Source organism: Protobothrops mucrosquamatus, unplaced genomic scaffold (assembly GCF_001527695.2).
Source record: "Protobothrops mucrosquamatus isolate PMUCROS unplaced genomic scaffold, P.Mucros_1.0 scaffold_257, whole genome shotgun sequence".
Classification (NCBI taxonomy): domain Eukaryota; kingdom Metazoa; phylum Chordata; class Lepidosauria; order Squamata; family Viperidae; genus Protobothrops; species Protobothrops mucrosquamatus.
In genome coordinates this window covers 3,742,389-3,755,139 of record NW_015386333.1, presented here as the reverse complement: position 1 = coordinate 3,755,139, position 12,751 = coordinate 3,742,389, and the positions used below count along the sequence as shown (strand labels likewise).

At 39.6% G+C, this 12,751-nt stretch overlaps 1 protein-coding gene across 1 annotated transcript in view; it reads left to right on the top strand.

Moving 5' to 3' along the window:
• TANC2 (tetratricopeptide repeat, ankyrin repeat and coiled-coil containing 2) overlaps positions 1-12,751 on the top strand; it is a 525,040-nt gene that overhangs the window by 57,797 nt on the left and 454,492 nt on the right. The window contains exon 2 of the mRNA XM_015831510.1: positions 12,376-12,474. Coding sequence (XP_015686996.1) covers positions 12,408-12,474 — 67 coding nt within the window. The 5' untranslated portion in view covers positions 12,376-12,407. The remainder of the gene's footprint in view (positions 1-12,375; positions 12,475-12,751) is intronic.

Here is a 12,751-nt window from a genome sequence, read left to right as displayed (position 1 = left end):
TAGGGGCCTTGGGGTCGACCTCTGTCCCCCTGCCAATACAGACTGCGTACGGTCGGTGAGGAAGGAGGAGAACCACCGCATAACAGTGCCTCCCACTCCCAACCCACCCAAACGCCGCAGCATGATACTGTGGTCCACAGTATCAAAAGCCGCTGAGAGGTCCAAAAGAACTAGGACAGAGGAATAACCCCTGTCCCGGACCCTCCAGAGATCATTCACCAACGTGACCAATGCCGTTTCCGTGCTGTATCCCGGCCTGAAGCCCGACTGGAGAGGGTCCAGATAGACTGTTTCCTCCAGGTGCCGAGGGAATTGCTGTGCAACCACACTCTCAACAACCTTCGCCACAAAGCGAAGGTTGGAGACTGGGCGATAGTTAGTCAATACATCTGGGTCCAGGGAAGGCTTCTTAAGGAGGGGCCTCACCACCGCCTCCTTTAGGACCACGGGGAAGGCACCCTCCCGTAGAGAAGCGTTTATAATTCCCTGGAGCCAGGCTCGTGTACCCTCCCGAGCCGCCAGTACCAGCCAGGAGGGACACAGATCCAGTAAACATGTGGTTGCATTCAGCCTCCCCAGGATCCTGTCCACGTCCTCGGGAGCCACAGAGTCAAACTCCTCCCATATAATAGTCTCAAGACTTGCTCCTGCCACCTCCTCCGGGGCCACCCAGTCGGAGTCTAAACCCTCTCGGATCCGAGCGACTTTGTCATACAGATATTGAGCAAAATCCTCAGCCCTCCCCACCAGGGGATCCCCCCCTCCCCTCAACTGAAGGAGGGAACGGGTCACCCTGAAGAGGGTGGCCGGGCGGTTATCAGATGACGCAATGAGGGTGGAGTAGTAATTAGACCTCGCCACCCTCATTGCCACAAGGTAGGATCTAACATGTATCCTTACCTGTGTTCGGTCGGATTCGGTTCGGGAAGCCCTCCAACTGCTCTCTAGGCGTCTTTTCCGGCGTTTCATCTCTCTCAGCTCCTCGGTAAACCAAGGAGCTAGTTGAGATCTGCGTCGGGNGGTCCATCAGGAGCCTGGGACGGAACCATCTACGCGGTTCCGTCTCCCTGCGGCGGGGGGAAGCGGTCCGGAAATCCATCCTAAGGAGTGCATGATCTGACCATGACAAGGGCTCTATAATTATCTCCCCCATTTCCAGATCATTCTGCCACTGGCCAGAGACAAAAATTAGATCTAGTGTATGTCCTCCCGTGTGAGTTGGGGCATGAACTAATTGGGTCAAGTCCATGGTCGTCATGGAGGCCAAGAACTCCCGAGCTGCCGCCGACGTTTCACCCGCCGATGGCAGGTTGAGGTCCCCCATGACTATAATTTACAATTTCCCAATATCTTCCTGAGGTGAGATATTAAAATATCCACTGCCCCCTGTGTTGAAGGAACAGTTGAAATGCTTATGTTATGTAGTGTTGTACTACTTGTAATATGCTGATATCCAACAGGAGCTATCTCTACTTTTAGTCAAGCACCCTAGAATTGTATTTCTGTTTTAAATTTGCATACGCTTCTCTATGTTTGTAACAAACCATTCAGTTATTCTTTATGTGAGCACACTTAAATATATTTCTGCTCTTTTGAATAGAGGTTTTCAGGGGAGTTTTCTCTTTAGATCAATGTTATCCATACAGGAATAATGAAACTGAAATTAAATGTGCTCCAGAGATATTTATTTATTAGATACCAGTTTGATATAATGGTTAAGGTCCTGACCTAGAAACCAGGAAACTCTTTAGTTCTAGGCCTTCCTTAACATGAGTCTGCTGTCTGATTTGAATCTGTCACTCTTTCACAATCCAACCCACTTCACAGCGTTGTTCTTATGGGAAAAATAGGAGGTAGAAATATTAAGTATGTTTGCCACTTCAATTAAAAACATGTTGGAATAAAAATAAAATTATAATTAAAAAAATAACATCCTTTTATTAAAATTCTAGGAAGACCTGACACACATGCAGGTAGTCCTCAACATATTTGTTTGTTTATTATTTATTTATGTATTTATAATATCCTTCCTTTATTATTTTTATAAACAACTCAAGGCAGTGAACATATACTCTTTTTCCTCCTATTTTGCCCACAACAACAACCCACTCCTGGTTACCGTTGTTAAGATAGTTCATTGGTCATTAAATGGATGAAGTCCAAGCTTCAGGGCAGTGGGGAAGTCCTGGGAGGCCCAGGGTAAACCATGTGTAAGTTTGGGGTGCTGTAAAGAAGCTTCTCTGCTCTGCGGCTGAAATACTCTCAGCTGAAATCCAAGTAAGTTTGAAATTCTCTGTGGCTGAAAATCCTGTTTTGATTTTGGCAGGGAGGATTTTCATCCTCAGAGCAAAGAGACGTATCTGGAGTGGAGTATCCTGGAATAGAATATCAGAGCAGGTTATTTCTCTATAATTTATCTTTGGGTTTTAATCTGTGCAGAAACTCACTCAGTAACTTCTATGGCTTTTGATTTGTCCTCATTTATTTCTAGTTTATTTTCACAAATGGTCTGAAAAGATTAAAAGTAAATTCAAGGTTTTCAAGATCAGTCTTTGAACTCTGGTGCTAAAAATCCTCCTTGACTGAAAATACTGCTTGTATTTCTGTTGGGAGGATTCTTTGCCTTGCTACTCTCTATGCTCTGGGACTGTAAAATCCTCCATGACTGAAAATGCTGCTTAAATATCAGCACAGATTTTTTTCAGCCAGCCCACAAAGAGTAAAGAGGGTCCTCCTGACAGGTGGCAGTGACTTATGACCTTTCCTCCTCACATTCTCATTAACTTTTTACCTTTTTATTATTTTTTAAATTATTATTATTTTATTTTACATCTCTCAGAGTCCCTTTCTGAGGGAGATGAGCAAGTAAAAAATGTGAAATATGATAGATAGATATACAGACAGACAGACAAACAAACAGCTTTCTGAAGAAGACAACAGGAAAGATTACAGATGGCAATAACATGATTACAGGGTGCTTGGCAACCAATCATAAGTACAATGTCAAGCTACGAAATCTACTGCCTTTAGAACTGCTGTAATTTTTCCTGCTTGCTAACAGAATGGGGTTGGGGTTAGGGAGAGTTTGGGGTCTACAGGTGTCTCTTATTACCATGAGAGCTGAGAGCCATTGAGTTGTTTTGGGGAACTGAAGGTTCTTCTCATAACAATTATCAGAAGATGTATTGGACAATGTGACCTGATCTGTCAGAGAGGGGAGGGAGGATTTTACTTTTTTAATTATCTGCTTCCTGCCATTTCCTCAGAGCTAGCTTTAATTCAATTATGCCAGTTTGATTCCTGTCCAATAAAAGTTTACATTAGAGAACGCAGTGACTCTGGTGTTTTGCTTGATTGGGCTTTTTTAGCCGGGACTTGACATGCAAACAGATTTCCAATTGCGTAGATCACCATGTGACCACAACGGGCCCTACAACAACTATAACTTTAGGAATGATCATAACCAGCACATTCATAACTTTGAATAGTCACGGAATGATGGTCGTAAAGCTACCTTTACAAATGTTATGTTGGAAGACTAATAACCAATTAAACAGCATTCATGGAAAAGTTCAGTGCTAATACTTATGACATGTATAAATGAATACTTCTATCAACAAATCTGTATAAAAGGATATATATCTTAAAGTACACATATAGAAGTTTTAAATCTGAAGTATGGACTTTTTTGCTAAACAAAAGAACTTGCAGTGCTCTTTCATGTATTTCAGATAGAATATTATAGACAAATGTCTATCTTACCTGCTTTCACAAAAGAATTCTTGATGCCTTAATCACTAAGAATCAATGCTTCCTAGTAATATAATATTGCTAGAAATTTAAATTATTTTTTCCTCAGGGTATTTTTTTTATTTAAAAAATCAAAGTAGATGGAACATTTACCACTTTAAGAGCATAGAATGTATAACTTATGAGGTACATGTAACATTTAGGTATTTATGAAATCACATGTTACTTGACTCTTAGGGGTTGTTTCTCATTGAGATCTTTCTTCTGCTGCTTTGAAACTCAAATTGTTTTTCATTTTCTGCCTCACATTTCTGATCGTGGTATTTTGCAATAAGTGTAAGAAGCTGCTTATTTCCCAGTCTGTAGCATAGGGCTTATGCCCCAGTGGTAAGGTAATGGGAAAAGGTTAATCATTAGGGATCAGGTGAAAATGACAGCAAAAGAATAATGTTATTTACAATTGTATAGTAATTATTTAATTCATATTTCATAAAATGATTCTTATATGCACATTACCAGCTTTTCTACTGAAAATTTTGAAAAAAGTCAGTTAAAGGAAAAGAAAACAAATGTTGCTGTTTTTTCTCCAATATTATCATTGCCCAGCACACCCACTTTTCTTCAACATAACACTATAGATTATTGATCTTAGGTAAAACTGTCTTTTCTATAAAGAATTTCATGAGGGCAGGTATGACATAGTAGGCATTACAGAAACCTGGTGGGATGAAACCCGTTACTAGAATGTACTGATGGATGGATACAAATTGTTCAAAAGAAATAGATCTACAAAAAGAGGAGAAGGAGTTGCATTATATGTAAGAGCAAACTAGATATCTACAGAAATGCACGTGATTAAAGATAAAATCCCTCCAGAATGTATATGGGTCAATATAAAAAGTGACATTGCCATAGGTCTATATTACAGGCCACCCAACCAATCAGAAGAAATAGATGAACTCTTTGCCAACCAATTAACAAAATTTTGTATACCACAGTAGTAATAGGAGACTACAACTATCCAGATATCAACTGGGAGACAAACTGCAGCGAGCGGGAGATCAAACAGATTCTTAATCAACCTAGCTAACAATTTTATCATCCAAAAGGGGGAGGAGGGAACTAGAAGTAAAGCTATACTGGACCTAATTCTTACTAATAGAGAAGAAGTGATCGAGGGAGTTGAAGTTGCTGTCAACCTTGGGTGAAAGTGATCATGTCATACTGAAATTCAATATAATGAAAACACAAGCAATAGAAAATAATCCATCCAGAGTCTTAAACTTCAAAAGAAATTCAAGAAGAAACCAGCATGGCTGCACAAAGTGCTCTCTGACAAACTGAAAGACAAAAAGGACAAGTACAAGAAATGGAAAGATGAAGTCAGGAAAGCAAAGGCTCTGAATGAACTAAGACTTGCAACAGAAATCAAGGACAATTAAAAACAGTTTCTTTCAACATATTAATAACAAGAAAAAAAAGTCAAGGAAACAGTTGGTCCACTAAAGTGAAAGTCCCCAACTTTTGGGCACCAGGGACCGATTCCGTGGAGAGAGGTTTTTCCGGAAACTGGAGGGTGCGTGGTTTTATGTGTTGCCTGCATCCCGCGGATGGGGCTTTGCTTGTTTGTGCGGACCGGTACTGGTCCACAAACCAGAGGTTGGGGACCCCTGCACTAAAGAGAGAAGATGGCAAGGAAATTACAGACAATAGGGAGAAAACAGAGCTTCTTAACTCATTTTTTGCATCAATCTTCACACAAAAAGAAATTATAGCCCAACATGCCAAAAAAAAACTACTGCAAAAGACAAAGTAGAAACAAATATTAAAATAAGCAAGAAAATGGTAAGAGAACACCTATCCAACCTTGACGAATATAAATCACTGGGACCCGACAGATTACATCTCAGAGTTGTTTCAAAAATCCTGGAGCATCGGGGAAGTATCTGAGGATTGGAAAAGGGCTGATATGGTTCCCATCTTCAAGAAAGGGGGAAAAAACCAAACCCAGGAAACTACAGACCAATCAATCTAACATCAATACCTGGGAAGATCTTGGAAAGGATAATCAAAAAACAGATCTGTTAATTTGAAATTGTGGATGGTTTAGTTACAGTCATTTTTTGATCATCAGGAATCTCAATAGGTTATACATAGAATGAGATAGAATCTTCTTTAATGTTGATTAATTCCTCTTCTGTTATTTTTTGGTCTGTGGAATAGTCAGATGAAATCTGAAGGTCGGTTTGTAAATTCAAAGTAGAGTTTCTGTTTTTTATTTCTGTAGTACTCTCTTTTATTTGCAGACATATTTGCTCAGTGGCTTCATAGATTTTTTCTAATATAAGTTTATAATTGAGTTGTGAATAGGGTTTCTCCATTTCAATAGTAACTAGAAACAGTTCTGTTATCTTTTAGTGGAGGCTGTATTTAATAACATTTAGCCAGTGTCCATCCCCACAAATTTAACAACTGTTAACTTTCTTTGTCTTTTCTCTTTTATGATGATCTGAAGGTCAAAGCCAATCTCAGCATCAGAAAAGAGCTGATGTAGTTCCCATCTTCAAAAAAGGAAAGAAAATGGATCCAGGAAATTACAGACCTATCAGCCTGACCTCAATACCTGGGAAGATTCTGGAAAAGATAATCAAACAACGAATCAGCGAACACCTAGAGGCAAACAAAATCACTACTAAAAGCCAACATAGGTTTGTCAAAAACAGATCATGCCAGACAAACCTTATTGCATTCTTTGACCAAGTGACAAAATTAGTGGACCAGAGGAATGCTGTGGATGTAATTTACTTGGACTTCAGTAAGGCATTTGATAAAGTAGATCACAACCTACTACTCGATAAGATAGAAAAATGTGGGTTAGACAACATCACCACCAGATGGATCCGTAGCTGGCTGACCAGCCGTACTCAGTGTGTGGTCCTCAATGGAACTGCATCTACATGGAGGGAAGTGTGTAGAGGGGTGCCCCAGGGCTCTGTTCTAGGCCCAGTGCTCTTCAACATCTTCATCAACGATTTGGACGAGGGGATAGATGGGGAACTCATCAAATTTGCAGATGACACCAAGCTGGCAGGAATAGCCAACACTCCAGAAGACAGGCTTAGGATACAGGAGGACCTGGACAGACTTGAACACTGGGCACTATCTAACAAAATGAAATTCAATGGTGAAAAAAGTAGGGGTTCTACATTTAGGCAAGAAAAACCAAATGTACAAGTATAGTACCCTTGGAATACTACATCCAGTTTGGGCCACCACGATGTAAAAAAGATGCTGAGACTCTAGAAAGAGTACAGAGAAGAGCAACAAAGATGATTAGGGGACTGGAGGCTAAAACATATGAGGAACGGTTGCTGGAATTGGGTATGTCTAGTTTACCGAAGAGAAGGACTAGGGGGGACATGATAATGTTTCAATATCTCAGGGGCTGCCACAAAGAAGAGGGAGTCAAGCTATTCTCCAAAGCGCCTGAGGGCAGGACAAGAAGCAATGGATGGAAACTAATCAAGGAGAGAAGCAACCTAGAACTAAGGAGAAACTTCCTGACAGTTAGAACAATTAACCAATGGAAAAACCTGCCTCCAGAAACAGTGAATGCTCTAACACTAGAAGTTTTTAAGAAGAGACTGGACAGCCATTTGTCCGAAATGGTGTAGGGATTCCTGCCTGAGCAGGGGGTTGGACTCGATGACCTCCAAGGTCCCTTCCATCTTCTTCTTCTTCTTCTTCTTCTTCTTCTTCTTCTTCTTCTTCTTCTTCTTCTTCTTCTTCTTCTTCTTCTTCTTCTTCTTCTTCTTCTTCTTCTTCTTCTTCTTCTTCTTATTATTATTATTATTATTATTATTATTATTATTATTATTATTATTATTATTATTATTATTATTTTAAATTTCTCCACAGGATGTCCTCAGTAGACTGTAAAATCTCTTCCCAGACACCAAAAATGACGTTGACCAAATCAGAAAAAAATAATATTCTTCACATATAAACTAAATCCAGTAATAAAATTCAATAATAAAATTTTTTTCAAGGCCCCAAAGTAAATAGAAATAAAAAATAGTCAATTGAAGTTAATTTTCATTCCATTTTCAAAGCTTCTCTTCCCACACTAACAAACGCCGCTCTCTTAAAGCAGGGAAATAATTCCAAAAATGCTTTTTACAGGAAACAAAAAAGAGAAAAGGGCTAAGAGAGGAGAAAAAAAAGTCTCACCCAGATCAACCACGGTGGTTCTTTGCGCTTAGATGTTCTTCTGACTTCTGGTTACAGCAGCAAAGTGATCGGCCATTTTACTGGTCGATCTTTTCTCCCTCGGCCCTAAGGAGCAATCTCGGACTGCAGAAGGAGCTGCCGCCCTTCCACAGTCGACGAGACCTCAACAGTAGTCGCCCCTCCAGGGCGACTTTTCGACCCGATTAAGGGTCTACTGGCAGAGGGAAAACAACCGGCGAAGAGAGAAGTCTCTCCGTGCGGCTGCACACGCCGCAATCCGGAACCAGAAGTGCAAATACAACTGATTGAGGACTACGGCAATTTTGATAACCGACTATTAACCACAAAACTGGATATAATTGAGTGTGTTACTCAGCAGATTCAAATATCGAGACTTGAATTTTTAAAATAAGGGATTATTTACAAAGGAATCAGATCCCTAAAACAGAGTAGGGGACGCTCTTTCTTGACTCAAATGATACCACAAGGAATAAAGAGAGACTTATTTGTTGATATAGAGGCTTTGTTATGGAAACTTGCTTGGCACAAAAAGAAAGCTAGAATAAGATTTAAGAGTGTGACCTAAAACTGTACACAATGGGTTTAAAAGGCTTTTTAGACACGGATTGATTCAAGGTTTAAGATTGCTAAATAAGACGTTAGAGATCCTGATTGAATAAAGATTAATTAAATATGTGAACTTAGTGAGAATATGTTTTTCTTTGTATTAATATGTTTGTTGTGGATATAACAATTATTTGGATCGAATTTAAATTTTATTGAGTGGGTTAAAAGAGTTTTACATAGATATTGATTGATAGATTATAGATTTAAAATAGAGTAGAAATGTATTTTTTGGAGTAATATTCTTGTTTTGAGGAAGGATAGTTATTTTGTAATGGAAGGAGAATAAGAGGGATTTTTGATAAAAGAAGTAATGATATTAATAAATGAGTCACTGATTATGTTAAGGAAAAAGGGAAAGGAGAGACACCTGAAGTGTTAACAATATGTTTATCTAAACTAAATTAGAATATGGTAATTGTAAATAGTAAAGCTCAATACAGGATCTGGATTTATATAGATGAAATGTTATTGATGATTCTTTTGATTGATTGAACTTTATTGAAAAATACATTAATTTGAATATATTATATTATTTGAGGGAATAGAGAGTTTTTAATGATTTAATCTGAATTACATATGTATGATTTTGCTTTTGGATAATTGATTACCCTGTCACCACGTTGTTTCTCAAGCACCTGGTTGTAAAAAGAAAAAATCAATAAAACTTGTTAAAAAAAACAGATCTGCTAACAACTAGAAGCAAACAAAGTTATAAACAGTAGCCAGCAAGGGTTTGTTAAAAAGAGATCATGCCAAACCAATCTTATTTCATTCTTTGCTAAAGTGACTAAATTTGTAGACCAGCGAAACGCTGTGGACGTAGTATACTTAGATTTCAACAAGGCATTTGACAAAGTAGACCACACCCTGCTGCTTAGTAAGTTAGAAAAAGATGGAATAGACAACATCACCGCCAGATGGATCTGTAGCTGGCTGACAAACCATACTCAATGGTACTATATCCATATGGAGAGAAGTAAGCAGTGGGGTATCACAAGGCTCCGTCTTAGGCCCAGTATTGTAATATCTTCATAAATGACGTAGATGAGGGAATTGAAGGGGAACTCATCAGATTTGCAGATGACACTAAACTGGCAGGAATAGTCAATACCCCAGAAGACAAGCTCAGGATCCAAAAAGATCGAGAGAAACTTGAACAATGGGCCCTATCCAACAAAATGAATTTTAAGGTGGAGAAAAGCAAAGTTTTACATTTAGGCAGGAAAAATCAAATATATTAGTACAGATTAGGCGGGACCTGGCTCAAAAACAGTAACTGTGAGAGAGACTTTGGAGACCTAGTGGACGATCACTTGACTATGAGCCAGCAGTGTGCAACCGCCGCCAAAAAAGCTAATACAATCCTGGGTTGTATAAACAGAGGCATAAAATCAAGATCACACAAAGTATTAATACCGCTTTATAAAACCCTAGTAAGACCACACCTGGAATACTGCAACCAATTTTGGTCACCATACTACAAAAAAGATGTTGAGACTTTGGAAAAAGTTCAGAGAAGAGCAACTAAAATGATCAAAGGCTTGAAGATTAAAACATATGAAGAATGGCTACAGGATTTGGGTTTGGCTAGTCTAAAGAAAAGAAGAAATAGGGGTGACATGATAGCAGTATTCCAGTATTTGAGGGGCTGCCACAAAGAAGAGGGGGTCAAACTATTCTCCAAAGCACTAGAGGGCAGGATAAGAAACAGTGGTTGGAAACTGATCAAAGAGAGAAGCAACCTGGAATTAAGGAGAAACTTCCTAACAATGAGGACAATTAGCCAGTGGAACAGCTTGCTTTCAGAAATTGTGGGTGCTCCATCATTGGAGGTTTTTATGAAGAGACTAGATAGTCACTTGTCTGAAATGGTATAGGTACTCCTGCTTAAGCGGGGCTGGACTAGAAGACCTCCAAGGTCCCTTCCAGCTCTATTCTATTCTCTTTCTCCTCACACTTCGCTTGCAAAAGCCCCTCTCAATTTCTCTCTCACACCCTTTGCTCGCAAAAGCCCCTCACGCTCTCTCGCGCTCTCATTGTTCTCTTGCAAAAGATTCTTGCGTTCTCTCTCTAGCCCTTCACTCACAAAAGCTCTTGTGCTTTCTGTCTCTTACCATTCGCTCTCAAAAGCCCCTTGTGCTCTCACCCTTCGCTTGCAAAAGCCCCTCGTGCTCTCTCTCTCACCTTTCGCTTGCAAAAGCTCCTCGTGCTCTCTTTCACACTCTTCACTCGCAAAAGCCCCTCATGCTCTTTCTCTCACCTTTCGCTTGCAAAAGTCCCTCGTGCTCTCTCTCACACTCTTCACTCACAAAAGCCCCTCACATGCTCTCTCTCTTTTACCCTTCACTCGCAAAAGCCCCTCACACACACACTCACCCTTTACTTGCAAAAGCCTCTCGATCTCTCTATCTGTAACCCTTCTCTTACAATAGGCCCTCACACTCTCTCATCCTTTGCTTGCAAAAGCCCCTCTTGTGCTCCATCTCTCACCCTTTGGTCGCAAAAGCCCCTCACACGCTCACTCAGCCTTCGCTTGCAAAAGCCCCTTGTGCTCTCTCTCTCTCTCTAACCCTTCTCTCGCAAAAGTTGCTTGCGCTCTCTCAACATTCACTCACAAAAACCCTTGTGCTCTCTCACCCTTCACTTGCAAAAGCCCCCCTCTGTCTCTCACCCTTCGCTGCGTACCACCTGGCAGGAGCCAATGTACCACTGAGTACCACCGGTTGAAAAGGCCTGATATAGGCTCTCCTGCTTGAGCAGGGGGATGGACTAGAAGACCTCTGTCCCTTCCAGCTCTATTCTGTTCTGATTTTGATAGTTTACGTACAAAGAATAGCAAGCAACCCAGAGATAGTATAAAGCAGACATGTCAAACTCGCGATGTCACATGATGTCGCGTGACATATCGGGACTGTTTTGCCATTGCTGGCAGTGGGGTGGGCGCGGCTTCTGCATGACGTGTCTGGCCTGTGGGCCGGCAATTTGACATCCCTGGTATAAAGGCATGTTATTTCTCTGTAATTTATCTTTGGGTTGTAATCTGTAAAAAATCTTACTCAGTTACTCCTATGGCTTTTGATTCTTCTTCATTTATTTCTTCACAAATGATCTGAAAAGATAAAAGGTAAATTCAACGCTTATGTTGATGCTCTTGTATTTTCAAATAAGCATAACATTTCAGAACACATTCAAGAGTAGTATAATATTGAAGAAATGTTTGTTCATTTGGTTAGTGTTCATTTGAAGTATATCAGTTGGTAAGTATATTAGTAAATGAGATACCTAACATGGGTCCTTTTGAATTACTGTAAATCTCTTCACACTTTAGTTCCACTAGCTCATCTTTAGTTCCAATAACTCTTTCAGTAGAAGATCACCACTTGACATTTTCTGTTTATATAGATTTGGCATTCCTGACCACCTATGTAAGACATGGGCTGTCTGCAGTAAAACTATATTGTTAATTAACAGCATAGGGGAATAACTTGCCAGTTTTACCTAATTTGCAGAATCCAGTCATGTCCCAAACTGTAAACAGATGAAGTAGAACAGAATCCAGAAATACCTAAGTATTCCAGCCATGCCTGGAAGATAGAAAATCTCTTCTATAAGACTTTATTCAAAAACTAAGGAGTTTTTAAATGTTGGATTTTGGATGTTACCTTGTTAATATAAAGAGCTGTTATAAAGATTTGTATCTCAATTTTACTCCTTGTTAATAATGACCAAAAATTAGTTAATGGATACATTTTATTTTTTTTTATATAGCTTCTGGGTCGTGCTGATAGACCAGAACAATCATGTTTCGGAACAGTCTCAAGATGCTTCTTACAGGTGGTAAATCAAACCGTAAGAACAGATCCAGTGGTAAGTAGAAGGAGTGTCTTGATGCAGTGCAATCATCTTAATCCAAGGAATGAAACTACTTCTAAGATAGACCCAGGTAGACTTCATAGTAGCATTGCTCCTTTTGAAATAATGCTTACTTTGCTATTCATTTTCTTTCTTTCTTTCTTTCATTCATTCATTCATTCATTCATTCATTCATTCGTTCGCTGCCTCAATCACTGCCTCAACTGCTGAAATAAACTGTAGGTGGCTTATATATTTGGCTTAAAGTGATTATAAAGATATTAGGATCATC